This window comes from Sorex araneus, chromosome 8 (assembly GCF_027595985.1).
Source record: "Sorex araneus isolate mSorAra2 chromosome 8, mSorAra2.pri, whole genome shotgun sequence".
NCBI lineage: Eukaryota > Metazoa > Chordata > Mammalia > Eulipotyphla > Soricidae > Sorex > Sorex araneus.
Genome location: NC_073309.1, coordinates 46,628,731 through 46,650,392, shown reverse-complemented (window position 1 = coordinate 46,650,392; position 21,662 = coordinate 46,628,731). Strand labels below are relative to the sequence as shown.

Genomic DNA, 21,662 nt, shown 5'->3' with positions numbered 1-21,662 from the left:
GGTCTTGCTTACCTCCAAGAATCTGAGCATCAACAGAACAGAGAAGAGAGAACGCTGAAGAGCCAATCCATCACCGGCTCCAGTTAACATTGAGAGCCAGGGTCCAGCCAGGGGGGCTCTTGTCTTGCACGCAGCTGATCTGTGCTCCCCAGCAGCCCATTTGGTCCCCCAAGCCCTGCCAGGAACGAGCCCCCAAGAACCAGGGCGAGCCTGAGAACTGCCAGGTATAGCCCCAAGGCCATGCAGGGTGGGCAACGCAAGCCTGATGACTTGTTGGAAACTGGATGGAGAAAGAGGAAGACAATGCCTGCCCTGCTCAGAAATATACACTAATATCTCCTCACTTAATAAGCACAGGACTGGAGAGATAATACAGTGGGGAGGGTGTTGGCATTTGCCTGCACAACATGGTCAACGTAGGTTCATATCCCTGGCATCCCATCTATTACTCTAAGCACTGGCAGGAGTAAATTCCTGAGCACAGAGTCAGGAATGACTCCTGAGAACCACCAGGTGTGAGCCCCAAACAAAACAAAACAAAACAAGCACAAAACCCAGTATCTAGCCCAGTTTTTAATGGTGGTCCCTCTGCTCTGAGTCCTGGTGGGCTCCTAAGGGTGCCATGTATGAAAACAAAAACCAAGGTCTGAGCTATTATACCGATGACCAACGTGGGACTATGCTAAGTGAGTATACAAAGAACAGTGAAAATTTCCAGGCATGACAGACTTCCCCTTGGCTTCCATCTCTCCCTTTCCAAGGTACCTGGCACTGCTGTCTAGATACTTTCATTCTTTATGAGAGTTTTCCTGGCTGTTGCAAAGGAACCCTTTACAGTATTTGCTGTAGGAGACTGTCCTGCCGCCAGGTGCTGGAGAGTGCTGGGTGAACAGCTACCTGCCACTCATCAGACAGAGCCATTAAAACCAAACACTGCAGCCTTGTTCGATATCAGGAGACAGCAGGGAAGGAAAGTGAAGTTGGCCCGAAAGCACAGCCTAAGCCAGAGTGAACAACATGGACACGTTAGCAGGGACCTAACCACCTTCCTCCCACCAAGCCCAGCACCCTGCTCTCAGTTGACCTGCTTGAACAATCAGACTTCCTGGCACACAGTTCCATTGTCACAAGTCACATTGTCACATTGTCAGCTTCTTCTGAGGTCCCATTATCGTTGCTGAGACGGTCTTTCAGGTTCAGATACAGGCTGTCCTGACCACTCCTTTGGTGGCCCTGGAGGGAAAACCAGATAAAGAGAAGCCATGCCCTTCTCTGTGGGACCAAAACCCACCCCAGGCTCTGGGACCAGCCGTCTCTCCATGACAGGCCAAGAAGGCATCTCCCAGGAGATGGGAACAGGGGACCCGCAAAGGTAGGGGATCCCAAAGATTCTTGGAAATCCTCCCTTGCCCCCCGCCCCACCTCCCGGAAGCTGGCAGTTGGGAGAGAGGAAAATTGGAAGCTCACAGCCCTGCACTCCACCCAGGGGGCAGTCAAGGGCTTTAGGGAAGAACTTAAGATTATCTCCATTTGACCTGTGAGTTTGAGCAAGTTAGGGAGCATATGGTGCCTCAGTTTCCACCAAGACCAGTGGCCACCAGAGTCATATACCTACGCTTGTCACAGTCATGGATGGTTCTCCAGCTGCAAGACCCAGACGTGCATCTCCTTCAAGACTCAGGGGTCCTGGTTCAACTTCAGGCACCCCCCGGCCCAACAGAAGTCTGAAATTCTGAGATACCAGAGTTTGGATTCAGTCACCTTTGTCTTCAGGAAGGGGGTCCCAATTGCACCCCTACTCCACCTTGGGATTCAGGAATCCTGCTCTGCTTACCACCACCCCACCCCCACGTGAAACTGGGCCCCCAATCCGTTTGTCTTTAAGGGTCTAATGTCCTAATACTCAGGAAGCCTCACCAAAGTCTCACAGAACCTAAACCCTGGGTGATGGGTCTGTTCTCGCCAGGACCCAACTCTGTGTGAAGAGCCTGCAACTGAAGGGCGGGTTAATCCCGCCTTACAGGTAACTCGAGGCCTCATTGGTCAATGCAGGAACATGAGCTGAGCTCATTGGACTAGCCTGGAGGGATGCCGTTGTCAGGCTAAGCCAATCTGGTGCTGATTTAGAGAGTGAGCCTGCGCAGAATGGTGAGGTGGGGGCGAGGCAGGCAACTCTGGCTACCCTGCGGAAGTTGAACGCGTGATCTTGCAGTGCCAGGTGGATAGTGGATGGAGCATATGTGTTGGTCACCCTTTACCGGCTTTAGGTGATGACTTTTTAATTCTCCTGCCAGACTGGGAAGTCAAGACTTGCAACCAGAACATCTGAGTCGGCTCTGCCCACATTACTGCTTGTGTTCCTACCCAGACCATCAGCTTAGCATCGGCCAGTGGGCTAGCATGGGATCAAACTTGATGTTCTTAGAACTCTCGCACTGTTTTCTACTCAGCCCTGGCTTCATCCCAAGTCTTAAGTCTTCTGGATGGCTGCATAGAGGCATGCTGACTTTGGCATTATTTTTGGCACTTCCGAATGTGCCAAAAATACGGGCAAAAGGTGTCAGTTCACCACTTACTGCCTTTTATAAGTGGATCACATGGCAGGAAAAGACTCTGAGGTCCAGGCCAGAGTCCCGTCATGCTGAGCCTCGGGCTACATTACTCGACAGCCCCAGTGTCACTGAAAGTTTCCGTGCCATCAAGAGTTTACAGAGTAACCGCAGAACAGAGTTACAGGGTTCAGGGGCAAAGGTGTGTCTCCTGCAGTTCTGTCTGTCTCCTTTGTTTGGAATGCAAGTCCTAGAAGACTGCTGGGTTACTGCAGTGCGAGTTCCTGATTCACAGGGGTGTGTGAGCTGAATGGCACATCATACAGGGGTGCTGTCTGAACCACCAAACTTTGACATTGGCGAGTACATCAGCATTCACATTCACGGAAATGGTGTTTATGGGATGAAACTCAAGCAGGACGGTAGAGCGAGGATGAATACTCTAGCTGGTGACTCAGATGTCCCTGGAACTTGTTCTTCCTGCTCCTCCTCCCCTCCCCATGCCAGGGGATTCTCTAGGGTCTGTTGAAAAAGGTGGGAAGCACAGACCAGATTCTGAATCACTCTTTTGAGTGGACAGACAACAGGCTGTTGTGGCGTTGTGGGTGGCCACTAAGATGTGGCCCCAAAGAGTGGTGGAGAGAAATCTCTTAGATGAAATACTCTAAGATTGGGGGTGTTGGGTGGTGGTGTCTTTCTCCTATTTCCTGGTCCATGCCCTATTCATGGAAAATCTCACAGGAACTCAAGACACATGTCTACCAGACATTATTGCTTTCCAATGGAAAGATTTTGGTTTACACAAATTTTCAGAAGTGGTGTAAGAGGCAAGAAAAGAAATGGAGTGGATTATGGGTGAAGGCAGCTCTGAATATTTGGGGGCCGGGTTCCACCAGCTTCTCATTCAGGACCATTTCATCTTTGATCCTGCTGCTTTCTCCTCTCCCCTTCCTCCTATGATGTCTGAAGAATTGTGCCTCATCCATATTACAGTAATTCAGTAATGCACAGGCATTGTTTGTCTTCTTCTTCTTCTTCTTCTTCTTCTTCTTCTTCTTCTTCTTCTTCTTCTTCTTCTTCTTCTTCTTCTTCTTCTTCTTCTTCTTCTTCTTCTTCTTCTTCTTCTTCTTCTCCTCCTCCTCCTCCTCCTCCTCCTCCTCCTCCTCCTCCTCCTCCTCCTCCTCCTCCTCCTCCTCCTCCTCCTCCTCCTCCTCCTCCTCCTCCTCCTCCTTCTTCTTCTTCTCCTCCTCCTCCTCCTCCTCCTTCTCCTTCTCCTCCTCCTCCTCCTCCTCCTCCTCCTCCTCCTCCTCCTCCTTCTTCTTCTTCTTCTTCTTCTTCTTCTTCTTCTTCTTCTTCTTCTTCTTCTTCTTCTTCTTCTTCTTCTTCTTCTTCTTCTTCTTCTTCTTCTTCTTCTTCTTCTTCTCCTTCTTCTTCTTCTCCTTCTCCTTCTCCTCCTCCTCCTCCTCCTCCTCTTCCTCCTATTCCTTCTCCTCCTCCTCCTCTTCATTCTCCTCCTCCACACCCAGTGATGCTTAGGGCTTAATCCTGGCTCTGCACTCAGAAATCACTTCTGGTAGTGTTTGGGAGACCATATGGGATGCCAGGGATCAAACCTGGGGCAGCTGCATGTAAGGCAAACATCCTACCTGTAGTACTATTACTCTGGCCCCTACACTGTCTTCTATATGCTCTGATTTTCATGTGGGCAAAGGAAGAAGTGGATGCTGGGATGGGGAGGATGCACTCTGCCGGTTGCTTCCTTTTCTTCCCCAGACTCACTCTCTCCCCCAGATCTTTGACTCATCTATTAACTTCTGACTACCAGTGGAGCACAGTGAATAGGACACCTCACAGGAGACCAGATGGGAACCCTGGGCGGGGGGGGGAAGTTCAGGAAATAAATCCCTGGCTCTCTTCTTCTATGCCGCTGTAAGTGTGGTGGGATTTTCAGTCTGAGAATAGAAAGTTTAGACAACTGTCTCTAGAGCTCTCCTTATGCAGTGTGTTATAATTAAATGCCTTTTCTCACTCTTTCAAGCCAGGTTTTTGACAGGCACCCAATGACTTAGGAAGTGGTGTGGAATGTCTCTACTCCACACACACCCTCCTGTCAAGTGTCTTGGCTGGGGTAAACCCCTCTCATTTATTAATTTATTTATCGTAATTTTTTATTACTGAATCACCAAGAGGTTCAGCTACAGACTTACAAACTTTCGTGCTTGCATTTCAGTCGTACAATGGTGGAGTATGCATCCCTCCACCAGTGCCCATTTTCCACCACCAATGGTCCCAGCATCCCTCCCACCACCCCCACCCCATCCCCTCCACCCCACCCCGCCTCTGTGACAGGGCATTCCTTTTTGTTCTCTCTCTCATTTTGGGTCTTGTGGTTTGCAATAGAGGTATTAAGTGGCCATCATGTTCAGTCTATAGTCTAGTTTCAGCCGCATCTCCCATCCCGAGCAGGCCCTCCTAGCACCATTTACTTGGTGGTCCCTTCTCTATCTGAGCTGCCTTTTCCCCCAGCATGCAAGACCGGCTTCTAAATTGTGGAATAATCCTCCTGGTACTTATCTCTACTATTCTTGGGTGTAAGTCTCCCATTCTGTTACTTTATATTCCACAGATAAGTGCAATCTTTCTATATCTGTCCCTCTCTTTCTGACTAATTTCACTTAACATGATACTTTCCATGTTGATCCACCTATATGCAAATTTTATGACTTCATCTTTTCTAACAGATACACAGTATTCCATTGTGTAGATCTACCAAAGTTTCTTTAATCAGTCATCTGTTCTGGGGCACTTGGATTTTTCCAGATTCTTGCTATATTAAACAGTGCTGCAATGAACATATAAGTGCAGATGTCATTTCTACTATACTTTTTTACATTTCCTGGATATATTCCCAGAAGTGGTTTTGCTGGGTCAAATAGGAGCTCAATTTCTAATTTTTTGAGAAGCATCCATACTGTTTTTCAACGTCCATACTGTTTTCCAGAAGGGCTGAACCAGTCGGTATTCCCACCAGTAGTGAAGGAGAGTCCCTTTCTCCCCAATTCAAACCAACACCGGTTACTTTTGTTCTTTTGGATGTGGGCCCGTCTCTGTGGTATGAGATGGTATCTCATTGTTGGGTAAAACACTTTTAGTGCTGGCTCCCAGTGACCATGAGAGAAGTCCCTTGGTTCACTCTGCCTCTCAGGTCCTAGAGAAGCCCAAATATCTTTGGCCACAACATCCTTGAGGTCAGCAACCCACACTATAACAGGCAAGTGAAGCAGATGAGGAAGGAGAATAGGACCTTCCCCGTGGATTCCCCCAAGCCCCCGCATCCATGCATCTCTGTGGGTGCCTTCCTTCCCTCCACATAGAACAACCCCAGCATTGGCAGCATTGTTAGCATCTTTATTGCCAGATTGTGGGGAGGGGGGCATTGTTGGGATGCCCTGTCTTTTTTAGGGTGAGCCTGGCTGCTCCAGGGGTGGTGCACCAACTTCTCTAGAGGAAGGAGTGTGAAGAGACAGGGAGGGGAAGTTGCAGAAAGGATGGAAAGCCATTTGGTGTTCCAGTATTGACAAGAATTGAGTGCCCTGGAGGGACAGTCACCAGGGAGAGGAAAGCACTACACAGATCACTAGCCCCATCACCCATGCCAGGGAGAGGATCGGGGCAGTTTTGTTTGGAATTTCATTCTCAATCACAAGTAAGTCCCCTATAAATTGAGATTGATTCAACAAGGTTGTAGAAAGCTTGTCCATGCAGCCCTGGACATAGATTTCGGAATCCAGCTCGCCTAGGGATGGAAGAGTCCGTTTGAGAGGGTTCCAAGTACAGGCCCTGAATTCTGAAGACCCCAGAATTCCTCTTCCTTTAGAGCAGAGTCAGGCCCCTGGCCCCTCCTCCCTCAGACTCAGACCTCTGCATCCCTAGCTGCCTACACATCACGAGCCCTTGCCCCTCAGGATGAGTGAAGGGAGCCCCCAGCCCTTTCATCCCTGACACCTGCTCTTCGCCTCTCACCTCCGATGATCTTGAGGAAGCCTTGGTAACAGTGGGAGAAGCTTTTGGGACAGCTGAGAACTTCCTGTTCCTCTGGGCACTGCCCAGTGAAGTTCACACAGGAAGGACATTTCACATTTCCAGGGGGCTGGGGGGCTAGGGAACAAAGGGAAGGTTGGAGTACACAGTTCAGCTTCTAGTTGCATTCCCCCCTGTGCCCCCAGCCCCTGGTTCCCCCAGGGCCCCCACCTGGTTCAGGAAGGCTGTCCAGGATGATTTCACTACTGTTTGCGTCGTTACAGCCACTGCTGTTGCAGAAATGTGAGTAAGAGGCGAACAGCACTCCGTGGGGCTTTGAATGGACCAAGATTTTCTTCTGGGAGAGCGGGTCCCTCGGTTGGGCACAGCCTTTGCTCCCCAGTATTAACGCGCTGGAGCCTGAAGGTGAGGAAGGCACAGGGTGGCTGGCGGAGGGGCAGGGTTGGAGGTGCCAGGGTGGCTGAGAGGAGGGAGGGGTCCTTGATTACAAGAGTGAGTGCAGGTCAAGGTGGGTGCAGCACCAAGACTGGGGCAGGATATGGGTGCCCCAGACCCAAATGTCTTGCCACCAGTGCTGCCTGTTCCTGCACCAAGGTTAACTCGGTGAGGTCTCCCCTAAGCCCTCCCCCCCCCATTTTCAAATCGCAGGTCTTGGCCAATACCCTCGAGGTCAGGAATCGCTGTCCACGGTACTATGTCCTTTTACATGTCTTGCAACTCAGGCAGCGAGTGGGTGTGTGGTAGCAACGTGCTTGTGGTTTGCGTGTGTCCAGTGTGTGTGCGACGTGCTTGTGGTATGCATGCATACAGCGTGCGTCTGACGTGATTGTAGTATGCAAGCGTGCAGCGTGCATGCGACGTGCCTGTGGTATGTATGCATGTAGCATGCATGTGACACGCTTGTGATATGCATGCGTGCATTGTCTGTGCCTGCGACGTGCTTGTGATATACCTGCTGCAGCATGCGTGCAACGTGCTTGTGTATGCGAGCATGCAGCGTGCATGCGATGTGCTTGTGGTATGCGTGTGTGCATGCGTGTGTGCGTGCAACGTGCTTGTGATATGAGTGCGTGCAGCGTGCGTGCGTGCGACGTGCTTGTGGTATGTGTGCTGAAGCGTGTGTGCAATGTGCTTGTGGTATGCGTGCATGCAGCATGTGTGCGAAGTGCGTGTGGTATGCGTGCCTTCAGGATGCAAGTGTTTATGGGCAATGCTGCTAGCAGGCAGACTATGGGACCCTCAACCTCCAACACCATGTCTAGCATCTGGCAGGTCCCCAGTAAACTTCCAATAAGTCTTTGAGGCTCATGTGTTTTCAGGCCCTCTCGCATGCACATTCCCATTCATGGTCACAACTGCCCAGAGAGGCAGATCCCATCCCCCCTCCCCTCATTCCCAGTTTCTGGAAGGGGGAGGCCAGGCACTGGCAGAAGCAACGTTGGCCTTGGATTTCCAGCGTGAGAGGGTAGGTTGGCTGCACACGCACCCGTGGTTATGAGCAGGAGGGTCTCCTGGCACACTCTCCCCCCATCGCACATCTCAATCTCGTCCGTCTTCCAGGCCACCAGAATTCTGTTGTGCTGTATCAGGACCCCCCGATGACAAGTCAGGAACTCTGCAGAGAAGGGGCCATGGGGGTTTGATTGGCCAGGGGACCTGGGGCACCCAACTGACCAGGTTGTCACAGGGTCTCCTGATGCCAGATTGAGGAGGGTCCTTGGACACCTCAGCCGTACCCCTGGGCCTGGCAGGGATGGACCCAGGGCCCCATGGCAGGACACGTGTGCTCACCATCACCCTAGCCCTGGTCTTGTCCCTGCCCCCATTTCTGCAGGAACCCCGCCAAAGATGTTTCTCTTTCTTTCTATTTTTGGGTCTCACCCTGGGGTGCTCCAGAGCTCCTGGATCTGGATCAGGGGACAGTCTTGGCAATGCTCAGGATATATGTGGGGCCAGGGACTGAACTGGTGCAGGCAACATGAAAAACCACCCCCTCAAGCCCTGTGACATGTCTCCAGCGCCAGGGACCCCTCTCAAGCCCCCGACAGCAGGCTGCTCTTCCTCTGGGCAGCAGATGAACAGCTTGAGTCAATCTCTAAGCCACATGGATGGGCCTTAACTTTCTCCTTGAAGAATGAGCGAGAAGGACTCTGGGTATCAGAGAAAATCTGGTTATCAGATAGACTTGGGTGGGGAGAGGAGGGTGGGCGGCAGGATACACACCCCACTGTTCAGATATACTCTCCCCCATGGGAGCCTAGCTAAGCCTCCCCAGGAACCCACCTCATCAAGACCATTTCACTTCTTCAAAGGGACCCCAGACATAGGTGGGGGTGTGCATCACCCTCCCTAGCTGCAAGATAGGACCTAGGTGTGTGTGTGTGTGTGTGTGTGTGTGTGTGTGTGTGTGTGTGTGTTGGGGGGAGGGAGGGCTCACATCCTCTCCTCGCTGGATGAGCTGGACTCAGATCTCAGGACCCAGTTTGGACAAGAGTGATGGGCTGTATGGGTTTTGAGGTCCATCTCTGGTTACCTGGGTCCCTGTGGCCTCTGAGAGTCCAGTGTAGAAACCAGATACTCCATCCTGTCTAACAGTACCGCGTGATCAGGTGGGACATGCCTCATGGTGCATGAGCACCCACAATCATATGAAATCTCCACATCAGCCCCCCCCACCTGAATGTTTCATTGCTGTGCTTCCCCAAGGACAAAACCACAGCCCTGCCTGCTCCAACCCCCACTGCCCGGCCTGAACTCTGTCCTTGCCATGGGCTTTCCTGTGTTGGCCAACACTGAATCTCGCTTACAGTTGCTCAAGGGAAAACATTGCTGCCTTTTTCGACAGTTTTGTCTTCACCCCAGGAAATGTCACCAGGAAATCCTGTTGGGCTTAAACTGCTCCACACCTGCAGAACCTGCCCATGGCTCCTGTTTCCACTGTGCCCTTCGGTTCCGGGGCCCCTTCCATTCCCTGGTGCCTCCACCTTGGTCTCCATGTGGCCTTTCTATTCCCATCCCCCCATTCTACAGCCTCACCCACAGATACAAGATCCCCACAAGAGGTAAGTTGAGAACCAGAGAGAGAGTCCAGGGGGTTAAGGCACTTGTCTTGCACACAGCCAACCCCAGTTTGATCCCCAGCACTGGAAATAGTCCCCCGAGCACTGCCTGAGCACAAAGTCAGGAGTAAGGACTGAGCACTGCTGGCTGTGGCTCCCCCCAAAACCAAACCATAAAACGTCAGTGGATTCATGTCCCATCTCTGCTCAGAAGACACCAGCAGATCTTATTCCCCTCAGGATAAAGTTCTAAGTTCTCCAATCACCCCAAGACCCTGGGTGACCTGCTCCATCTCGCTGTTCTCCCTCCATGCAAAGTGGACACATGCTCCCTCCAGAGCCTTTGCACTTGCTCCCATTGTCCCTTCCTCCTTACCTGTGGAGAAAGAGGCTAAGAAGGATGGTGGTGGTCCCCAACAGCAAGTTACGAGTCCACAAATGGACCCTCTAACTCTGATCCAGACATCCAACTCCTAACTGCTAGGTCCTCATGGCAGTGAAGATCCCACACTCACTGGACCACTGCCCACAGCAGCAGGGTTCCCAACACTGTGCCATGCTGACCTCTCCTCCCCAGAACCTGTTCCAGTCCCCAGAATCCAGCCCCCCATGCCCTCTTCGCTTCCTCCTGACATCTGTCCTACCCCAGCTCTGGTATCTAGTTGATGCTGGATGAAGATGCACTAACTTGCAAAACTGAACAGAGGACACTAAGGTGTCCTGACAGGCAGGGCTCCATGCTTGTGGCACAAACAGAACCCACATTAGCTGGGTTGGGCAGCATGTGGTGTGTGTGTATGTGTATGTGTGTGTGTGTGTGTGTGTGTGTGTGTGTGTGTTGGATGTGGTGTATATTGTTGTGTCAGTAGAGCCTGAAGAATCTTCTGTGCATGGCCTGTGCTGTGTAGTTGTGTAGTGTATGAGGTGAATGGTGTGTGAGTTATATGAGAGGTGGAAAGGCCATGCTGGGTGTGCAATGTGGTATATGCAGGAAACTGTGTGTGTTCCATGTATTATGTGATCATTGTATTCTGTGTTTGTTGTGGGTTGTTTGTGTGTATTGTGTGTCTGTGTGTGTTATATGTTTGGGGTGGTGTGTGTGGTATGTGGTCTGCTCTGCCACGTTGCCTCTATTTGTCTCTGCAATACCTCCTGGAATTAAAGGGTACCTCGTGCCAGAGAAGAGAGTCAGACTCTGAAACCAGCAGTTATGGAGAGGAAGACTCATCTCCCCTCCACCGTCCCACCTGGAGCGCCAGCATCCCCATTAGCACTTGGGTCTGCATCACGCATCTTTGTTTTATGTTTATATTTCTGCTCATCCTTTCTTTTTGTTGTCTTGTTTTGGTGAGGGCATGCCTGGCGGTGCTCAGGGTTCATTCCTGACTCTGTTCAGGGATCACTCCTGTGGTGCTTGGGGAGCCATGTGTGATGCCGAGAACCAAATCCAGGTCAGCCATGAACAAGACAAACACCTTACCCACTGGACTATATCTCAGGTCCCCATCTTTGCTGTTTAAACCAAATCACATGAATTCTAAGTGCCGATATTTGGGTAGTTATTCAGGCTGATGGCTTCCGCAATCAAAAAAAAATATGGAAAGATCAAAAAAGTGGTATATGACTTAACCCAATCATGGACAAATTTGTTACTGTGTAACTCCCTGATTCAATTAAAACCAAACCAAACCCCCACAAAACCAAAGGGGAAGACAGGCCATGGATTCCCGCCTGACACTCTTTCATTCTGCCCTCAGGAAAAAGAGCACCCCTGGGCTGACTCTTCCCATCTCCCACAGGCCGCGCCCCATCCCCACCCCATCCTGTGCCCACAGCTGCTCCCTTTCTTGTCCTGCTGCTTTGACCTTGTTATCTGTGTTGATCCTGCTTGGCATTGGCTTCACCCATTTTGTCTGCCTTGGAATCTTGTGATCACCCCCAGTGCCAGCTGCACCCCTACCTTCTTGAAAGCAGCAGCCTCCCCCAACCACAGGGTCTTGTCACACACTGTTTCCTCTGTTACTTAATGTTTCCAGTCAAGGCAGTTCATTGTTAAGTCCTGAGGCACACAGGTCACCACATCAGTGAAGGCGCCGAGGACCGCAGGACGGAACTGGGGCTCAGACAGGAAAGGCCCTTCTCTCAGCATCTCCGTTCCACCCCCTGATGGTTCTTCTCATGAGCATAGTCAATGCCCTCTCAATCCATCCAGGGGCCGAGGGTCAGGCTGGGTATGTGAGTGCCTGGGGGCCCGCCCCATGTCTCCGTTTGACCCTTGCTCTCTCAGTCACGCCTGGAGCCTCTTGCCTTTCCTTCTGCTCTTCTGGGTGAGCGTGAGGGTGGGGAAGTTGAGGGGTAGTGGGAGACTGGGGTTACCCCAAGCTGAGGGTGTGGGAAAACAAATCAGGAAGTAGCACAGCCCAGCAGCTGCTCCGTTCCCAATCCTGTACCCAGGCTGCAGAGCACCCCCTTAGCTCCTCTGCCCCACTCCTTGCTCCCAGCTCCCTTTGCACCAGGATCATGGTCAGTGGCCAGGCCCAAAATCAATAAAAAATGTTGACGCCGGGGCGTATCACTGGTGGTACACACTTGATGTGTTTTAATGAACCCAAATTGAAGCGCCAGCATCATGGTGTGGAAAGGCCCACCAGAGCCAGAGAAAGAGCTCCGAGGGCTAGAACGCAGGCATTGCATGCAAGAGTCCCGGGTTCGGCCTTTGTCACTGCATAGTGCCCTTAGCACAGCCAGGAATGCCCCCAAGCACTGATCCAGAAGTCACCCAGGAGCACTGTGGATGCAATCCAAACCCTGACCTCAAAATAACAAAACAGCTGGTCTCTGGTCTGATATCTTGATCTCCTGGACCATGCATGGCCTGTCCTTACTTTGGATGGACACCTCTTTTTTTTGGGGGGGACACACCTGATGATGCTCAGGGGTTATTCCTGGCTCTGCACTCAGGAATTACTCCTGGAAGTGCTTGGGAAACTATATGGGATAACGGGGATTGAACCCAGATTGGCCGCATGTGAGACAAGAGGCCTACCTGCTGTGCTATCTCTCCAGCCCCTGGACATCTCTTTTTACAGTAGGGCCCCGCCCAGCAGTGCTGGGGACAGTGCAGGGCTACACCCGCAGATGTCGGGGGGTAGGTGGAACTTAGGGCCTCGCATATGCTGGATACACTAGACTGAAGCCTTGAGGACACCACTGACAAGTCCCCCCGACTGCAAAGCACCTTCCAGGAGAGGAACAAACCTCCAAAGTGCTGCTGGCCCAAGTACCCAGATGTCACCAGGGACCCCTGAGCAGGACTCACCACTAGGCTGACAGGACTCCTGCAGGGATAGGGAGGTGATCTCCTCAGTGCCGTTGAGCAGGTTGCAGCCGGCTTGGGACTGACACCCCTGGATTCTCAGTTTGTGGGCGATGAATTCTGGGGACAAGGGAGAGAAGAGGGGAGGGGACATATCGGGGAGAGACACATTCCCGCCCACCCCATCCAATCCCAGGGGGAGGCGCAGCCCGGGCACCAGGGCTTGTCATCCGCAGGAGCTCAGGCCTCTGCACCCACCACTTTCCCTAGAGATTCAGAACTTTATTCTCAGGCCCCCTTCTCCCCTGTCCCCCCTACAGTGCCGGGCAAGGACCCTACATCCCGGCTTACCTCCACCCAAATGGAGAACCCCATCATAGCAATGCGAGGTCCCCACTGGGCAGGTCATCATCGGGGGGGACAGACAGCCTCTTGGAGATAAGCAGAATGGACACTGCACAGAGCCGGGAACTGGAGAGGGGGATAATGGGGAGGGTGTGAAGGCTGCTCTGTGCCCTCTCTGTATCCCTACACACCACCTTTTTTTGGGGGGGGGAGAATGGCATACTGGTGGTGCTTAGGGCTGACTCCTGGCTCTGAGCTTAGGCATCACTTCTGGTGGGTTCAGGAGGTCATATGGGGTGCTGGGGACTGAACTCGGGTCAGAACTACCCTACCCACTGTACTCTCTCTCCATACCCCTAAACTCCACCTCTTGTGCGGCCTAAGAATCAACCTCCCCAGGGCTGGAGCCTTAACACAGCGGGTAGGGCGTTTGCCTTGCATTTGGCCGACTTGGATTCGATTCGCAGCATCCCATATGGACCCCTGAATACCACTAGGAGTGATTCCCCAGTACAGAGCCAGGAGTAACCCCTGAGCATCGCTGGGTGTGACCCCCCTCAAAAAAAAAAAGCAAAAAAGAAAAAAAATCAACCTTCTCAATTTCTCATACAGACTAGGGGTGTGGAGACTCTGTGGGAGGGAACGAGGAGGGATCTGGGAGGTCCAGCAGGGCATGCAGGTGAGGGAGAGGTGCCCTGGGGGAAACTGACTTTAAGTTCCACTACATGGTCAAGAAGACAGGACACTTGGTCACCAGTGATTCTCATGGTAGAGAAGCACAAGCATAGCGCGGGAGACTTATGATACAGAATGGGAATGGGGCTGGAGCGATAGCACAGCCGGTAGGGCATTTGCCTTGCACGCAGTCAACGTGGGTTCAATTCCCAGCATCCCATATGGTCCCCTGAGCACCACCAGGCGTAATTCCTGAGTTGCACGAGCCAGGAGTAACCCCTGTGCATCGTCGGGTGTGACCCAAAAAGAAAAAAAAAAGAAAAAAGAAAAGATACGGGATGGGAATGATCTCACTCCAGAAAAGGAAAGGCCCTTCTCTACAACAGCAGCACGCATGGAATCCCATAGGGTAGTCAAAAGGCGCCCAGATCAGCTATAGATAAGAGGACTGGACCCCAGAAACTGCCCAGCCACTGCCCAGTGGCACGTGACGGGGAGCCAGGGAAGAGTGGACAGTGCTTCTAGAGGCACAGTGCTTCCCCAGACTCTCCTCTCTTGGACCCTGAGTCCTCCCTCAGCTCTGGAGCCCACCCACAGCCCTTTTTACCTCAAACTCAGGACCCATTCCTTAGCCTCCTCTGCGTCCCATTTCTCATGGTCAAGAAGACACAGTCCCTCCTCCCCCAGACCCATGGTCCTGCCCTCAACCTCATCCCTCACACCTGGAGCCCATCCCCAACCCTCTTCCCTCTGACCTCAAATCCATCCCTCTTCCTCTTCCCTCAGACCCGGAGCCCATCCAGAACCCTGCTCCCTCAGACCTGGCTCAACCCAGCCCTGGAGCACCTGTGGAGGGCACCCGGTTCCAGAGTGGGAGGGTGCTGGAGAGGTCATTGCAGAGGTCATCTCTGCACACACGACTGTAGGACAGGAAGGAGAGGCTGGGGTCTGCCCGGTGTGTGGTGACTCGAGCCTCCTGAGTTGGTGCCCACGTGCAGCCCTTGATGAGCACCATCTTCACCAGAGGTCCTGGGAATGGACAGGGGCAAGAAGCAAGGCTCAGCACGCGGGGCCAGGGGTGGAGGGCGGGCAGCAGCAGAGGGCCGGCTCACCGTTCTCGATGAACAGCAGCGTGTCCTGGCATGCGCCGCTGGACTCGGAGCAGTACGTCTTGCCCGCGGGCCACTCAATGAACTGGTCTGATCTATTCACCACTGACTCATAAGTCCCACTCTGGCAGACCAGGGCCTGCACCCCTAGAAGGGAAGCACCGGTTGCCTCAGCCCACTTGCAAGGAACCCCCCTCCCAGGCCGGGGTCCTCACTCACAGGGCCAAAGCTGGAGGGTGATGCCCAGGAGGGTCAGCAGCAGGGTGGGGATCATGGTCAGGACTCAGGCTACTTCTCTTCACCCCCAGGAAACAGTGCTTTTATAGGGAACTTCTCGAAAGGCACCGAGAAAGGGGGTGGGGAGGGGAGGGTCTAACTCCACAGAGCCTGTGCTGCCCTCAGAGTCACATTACTAAAGACCTCCTCCTCCTTCAGACCAGTGATCCTTCCCCAAACCCTTCTCCCTCAGACTCAGGAGTCCATCCTCTAGTCTCTTTCCTCAGACCAGTAGACTATCCACACCCCCACCCTTAAACCAGGAGTTCATCCCCCATGCCCTCCTCCCTCAGACTCCATATTCCTGGATGCAGAGCCATTGCTGGGTGTGACCTCAACAAACAAACAAACAAACAAACAAACAAAATTTCCCCTTCCTATTCCTTAGCTGTTAACATGATGACAGGCTCTCACACATGGTTTCAGTGTTCACACACTTCTTTTTGGGGGAATCCACACCCGGCTGTGCTCAAGGTGTACTCGTGATTCAGGGATCACTCCCAGAGGCTCAGGGGACCAGATGGGATGCAAGGATGGAACCTGGTAAACAACCTACCCACTTGACCATCAATCTGGCCTCTCCATTGCTTTTTTTTTTTTTGCCTTTTGGGTCACATTTGGCGATACCCAGGAGTTATTCCTGGCTCATGCACTCAGGAATTACTCCTGGTGGTGCTCGGGGGACCATATGGGATGCTGGGAATCGAACCCAAGTAAGCCGCATGCAAGGTGACCCTACCTGCTGTGCTATTGCTCCAGCCCCTCCATTGCTTCTTTGCACATCTCTATTTCTGCTTTTATTTCTATCTCCGTCTGTCTCTATTCTTATTTCTATCTCTATCTGTTTCTCTTTCTCTATCTCTATCTCTTGCATCTGCTTATGTGCTGAGCTCTGATGAACACAGGTCCAATTTCCATTCCTGACATCACATCCTCATGACACAACTACCTCCCTAAGGCCCACACTCCAAACACCATCTGACAGAGGTTAGTGTCTCAAATGCAATTCAGGGAGAGGGGCAGTGCACTCGAATGAATCTACTGCTCCAGGCATCCAATCTGCAACAGGACCAAACAGGTTTTAGATTTTCTCTAAATCCTGGGAAACTGCTCTATCATTGTCTTATTACCACTCGTAAGATGTTCTAGAAAACTCGGCTGGGTTTCAATCTCGATTAACAAAATGTAAACACAGAAGGCTTAACAACATCTTAACCTGTAACAACATTTTAGTAATCTCATGCAAGGACTAAATGGCTCCATGGTGAGATACAACAATCTTTCTTCTAAGGAATTTTTTTTATTATTCTGTTAACACATTATTGATAATAAGCAATATAAAATAAATTATTGAGGGTCTTCCATGAGGGCAGTCTTAAGGGCTGGTTGGGAAAATTGGAGACAATGGTGGAAAGAAGTTGTAATGGTGCTGGGATGGGATTGAAATATTGAATGCCTGTAACAAATCATCATGAACAACTTTGTAAACCACAGCGTTTATATAAACTCTAAGGAGAAAATAAAAAAACATAAATTAATAAACAAAAATTGAAACTCTGGAAGCATAAACATGCCTGCTGTTCTTAATTGCAAACAAAATATAGACATCCAGCAGTTACTAAGAAAAATATACTATTTTCAACAGAAAAATTTTGGAAAAAGATTTGAGATCTTTGCATTTATCAACATGTGATTTTTGCTTCTTCTGAACCCATGTGGGGATTAGTCCATTTGATTTCTGCTACAGGAACTGAGGTGTTTGCCCAACTGTATTTGTGAAACCAGGTTACAAATTTTTAAAACCTTGATTGCAAGGGACTGAGCCATTGCAAAAAATACCAGCCAGCTGCTACTCCTGAAGTAAAAAGCCTTGCAATTTAGATTTTTTTGATTTATTTTTAAATTTTCAATCTTGAACCAACTTCCATTCATTTGATTTCTACATCATCCACGTGGGGCCTAAATACAATTTCAGTTGGGCCAGAGAGATAGTACAGCAGATAAGGCATTGCTTTGCACCTGATTGACCCAAGTTCAATCCTTGACATCCCATATACTCCCCGAGTACCACCAGGAGTGGTACTCGGGAACTATATATGGTTTTTTCCCCCAAACAAAACAAATCAATATAAATTTTCAGTCAACAAAAACCAAACTCTTCTTTTTAAAAAAAGTTTTGGGGGGGCCGGAGAGATAGCACAGCGGGTAGGGCGTTTGCCTTGCACGCGGCCGACCCGGGTTCGATCCCCGGCATCCCATATGGTCCCCCAAGCACCGCCAGGAGTAATTCCTGAGTGCAAAGCCAGGAGTAACCCCTGAGCATCGCTGGGTGTGACCAAAAAAGCAAAAATAAATAAATAAAGCAATCATCTATATTAAAAAAAAAAAAAGAGTTTGTGCACACACAACTTAAAAAAAAAAAAGTTTTGGGGCCACACCTGGTTATGCTTAGGGTTACCCCGGGCTCTGAACTCAGGGATCACTCCTGGATCACTCCTGGAGGTGCTTGAGGGACCATATGGGGTGCCAGGGATTGAACCCATGTTAATTTTGCGCAAGGCAAATGCCCGACCTGCTGTATTATCACTCTGACTGCAAAGAACAAATGTTTAGAGTCCTTTGAGCTCTACTAGTATGAGTTACAGAGGTGGGGGGGAGGATAGGGAGAGAAAGGGATTAAGAGAGGAAGAAAGAGGATAAGTGGAGAAGAAAGAGAGAAATGGAGAATTTAACCAAAAAACACATAACCACAGAATGGAAAATGAGAAAAGGGGAGGAAAAAAGACTAAAATAGAGTTAGGATTTGAGGTAGCTGAGGCCGGAGCTACAGTATAGCAGGTAGGATATTTGCCTTGCACGCGGCCAACCCGGGTTTGACCCCAGATCCCCAATCCCCAGCATCCCATATGGTTCCCTGAGAACCTCTAGGAGTAATTTCTGAGTACAGAACTAGGAGTAACCGCTGAGCATCACCAGGTGTGACCCAAACAAACAGAAAGATTTGTAGAAGCTTAACATTAGCCTTTTCCTCCAGACATTTACCTCTAAATCGTCCAGATGGAAATCATAATGCAGTATGCTATAATTTCAATGCAAATAGCCCCTTACAATCAGCTCCTGCACAGATCCTAAGCCCTGACTCTGTTTTTTGCACAGCAGACTTGGACTTCAGAGAACTTGAAGTCATTGCTCCTCAAGCGTCCACTCCTCACCATCCACCACGGTGCTTCTCAGGTAGCAGTGCTGGTCAGAAAGGAGTAAGGGACAGCGCTGTGCCCTGTGTCCTTCAAATTCCCACCACACAGGCTTTCTCCTGCATCCCACTCATCCTCTAAAGACACATTCAGAACCTTCCATATGATAACTCGCCTCTTTCTTGTTTGGGCAAACATCTTCAATTCTCTAGATAGCGTTTCCCCCTTCTACTTTTTTTTTTGCCTTTTGGGTCACACCCGTTGATACACAGGGGTTACTCATGGCTCTGCACTCAGGAATTACTCCTGGCGGTGCTCAGGGGACCATATGGGATGCTGGGAATCGAACCCGGGTCGGCCGTGTGCGAGGCAAACACCCTATCCGCTATGCTATCACTCCAGCCCTGCCCCTTCTACTTTTAAAAATAACTTTATTACATCATTAGTTTAGTTACAGACATTCAACATTCCAGCACAATCCCTCCACCACTGCTCCTTCCCACTATCATTATTTCCAAATTTTCCCAACCACCCTTGAGTCTGCCTTTATAACAAGGACCTCAGTAACTTATTTTACATCGCCTGTTATAAATAATTTGCTAAAATGATGATAAAAAATGTTTCCTTACATAATAGTTAGTGAAGATTGTTGTATCTCACCATGAAGTCCTTAAGCCCTGTAGAAAAGATTACTAAAATATTGTCAGAGGTTAAGCCTTCTGTGTTTACATTTTGTTAAGCGAGATTACAAAATTACATTACATCCCACCCACTCTGGTGTACTACTCCTGATTCAGTGTTACAGTGTTACAGAGTTTGAGATGTTGCACGGCCAAAATCCTGGCCACACATTCTACAGTGTAAAAAATTTGTAACAGGGTGATACAGCTGGAGTTAATTTTTTTTTTTAAATTTTTAACTTAACTTGACTAGCAGGTATAGGGTGTGGGTGTTTGTTTTTTTATTTGCTTTTATGGGGAGAGGGGTCACACCCAGAAATGCTCAGGAGTTACTTTTTTTTTTTTTTTTTTTTGCTTTTTGGGTCACACCCAGCGATGCTCAGGGGTTACTCCTGGCTTTGCACTCAGGAATTACTCCTGGCAGTGCTTGGGGGACCATATGGGATGCCGGGGATCGAACCCGGGTCGGCCGCGTGCAAGGCAAACGCCCTACCCGCTGTGCTATCGCTCCGGCCCCTCAGGAGTTACTTTTGGCTCTGCGCTCAGGAATTATTCCTGGCGGTGCTTGGGGGCCATATGGGATGCCGGGGATTGAACTCAGATCGGCCGCGTGCAAGGCAAATGCCCTACCCTCTGTACTATCATCCGGCCAGGGGTGTGTGTGTGTGTGTGTGTGTGTGTGTGTGTGTGTGTGTGTGTGTGTGTGTGACTACTGGGCTTCCAGAAGTACAGGGAGATGTGAGGAGGTAGCCTACCCCTGACCCCATGGAAGCTGAAGATTTCAGTCACAAAACCCTCATACCTGATTTTTTCAACAAATTAATTTCTGGGTGAGGCTCGTCTGGGCAGTGGTGTTCAACCAGGAGAAATTGTGGAGTGTGGAGGTTTTTGGCTTCTGGGGCTCTGTTTGGGCAGGCAAGGGGGGGTCACTGACTCCCATCCAGGTTACCCCAGATGACTTAGCCTTGTGTGGGGATCCAGGAGAAATTCTGCCACTTACAGATTTATTCTGAGATTTATTTCTGAGTCTTGAATCATGGCTGGTGAAGGAGCTTAAACGACACCCAAGATACCCCGTTCATTCTTATGTTAAACACCCATCTTTAGAGGACTCACCAGAATCTTACATTTATTTTCACATTTTGTACTCCTTCATTTGTGTCTGTTTTAAAGACATGACATCATCACTGTATGACATCACTGTCATCCCCTTGCTCATCGTATTTTCACATTTTGAAAGAAAATCCGACTCAATAATTCCTGACAACTCCACGAGAAACAACTGCTCCTCCTCTTCTTCCTCATCCTCCTCATCCTTGCCACAGTCCAGCTCCCTCACTGATACCATCTTTTTCCTGACTCTTCCCCCTTCTATCTTTTCACCTTCTCATTGCTCTCTCTTTCTCTCTCTCTCTCCCTCATGCTTATTTTTCTCCAAATGTACCATCACCCAGGTAACCAACATCTTCTTTTATTGCTAAAGCTTCCAGGAGTATCTCAGGTTCGGTTTGCAGCATCTGAAATAATAGACTACTTCTTTTCAAGAATAAGCACAAACCGTTTTTTGGTTCCTTCTTCTTTGAGTTCCCATCCTCATGGCAGCCCTTTATCAGTGGTCTATCTGCAAGGGCCCTCAAAAGCCTGGGGTGCCAGATATTGACAAATTGGTTTAGACAAAAGGTAATAACTCATTTACATTCTGTCTAAGAGAAAGTTGTGCAGAAATATATGTATATACATGTATATGTATATACATATATATATATATTTGGGCCACACGCAGCAATGCTCAGGGGTTATTCCTGGTTCTGCACTCAGGAATTATTCCTGCTGGTGCTGGGAATGTGACCATATGGGATGTTGAGGATTGAACATGAGTCAGCTGTGTGCAATGCAAATGCTGTACCCACTGTACTATTGCCCCAGCCCCAAAGCAGTAAACATGTTACAACTGTTTTATAGGAAACAGTGAGAGACAGAAATTTACTGTCCCTTCTATTCCTGTTGCCTTTTATCTTTAAAACAATCCAAAGTGCTTAATATCTATGACAAGTTATGTTTTAGGAAGAAATGCACAGAAAATATGTTATCATCCAGGAAGCCAGTGGACCCGCAGACCTCAGGGCGTCTACCCCCCTATTCTGTTAATCCTAAGACTCTCCTTCTGCTTTTCAAGAAATAGACAAAATAGAAGTCCGAATCCCTCCTTCTGCCAGCATACACGTTCTCTGAGCCAAAAGGCCACGGAGGTAGATATGCGCATCACTCCTACTCCCCCTTGCACTCTGGATTGCAATAAAGCTTCTCCCTTTTGGAAAAAGCCAGTGTGAGAGTGCTTGACTTTCCCATGCACGGGACAATGAACCCACACCCAGCTTCACTCTAACACCGTGAATTCTCTGCTATCTTCATCATGCT

The 21,662-nt window shown here is 50.0% G+C and overlaps 1 protein-coding gene across 1 annotated transcript; it reads right to left on the bottom strand.

Moving 5' to 3' along the window:
• Window positions 1–1,131: 1,131 nt before the first annotated feature.
• LOC101553836 (CD177 antigen) lies at window positions 1,132–20,592 on the bottom strand. The gene is made up of 10 exons (XM_055146443.1): window positions 20,475–20,592; window positions 15,098–15,241; window positions 14,832–15,014; window positions 13,317–13,436; window positions 12,969–13,085; window positions 8,077–8,205; window positions 6,801–6,989; window positions 6,573–6,707; window positions 6,200–6,345; window positions 1,132–1,233 (listed from the first exon to the last, which is right to left on the bottom strand). The coding sequence occupies exons 1-10, from the start codon at window positions 20,590–20,592 to the stop codon at window positions 1,132–1,134; spliced, it is 1,383 nt and encodes a 460-aa protein (XP_055002418.1).
• Window positions 20,593–21,662: the final 1,070 nt, after the last annotated feature.

Bases quoted from the DNA above. Each gene is read 5' to 3' on its own strand.
- LOC101553836 (XM_055146443.1), bottom strand. From the start codon at position 20,592: ATGGTATCAGTGAGGGAGCTGGACTGTGGCAAGGATGAGGAGGATGAG. The intron at 15,015-15,097 runs GTGAGCCGGCCC...GTCCATTCCCAG, and splicing joins GCTGCTGTTCATCGAGAACG to GACCTCTGGTGAAGATGGTG. The intron at 13,437-14,831 runs GTGCTCCAGGGC...CCCCCTCTCCAG, and splicing joins GAACCGGGTGCCCTCCACAG to TTCCCGGCTCTGTGCAGTGT.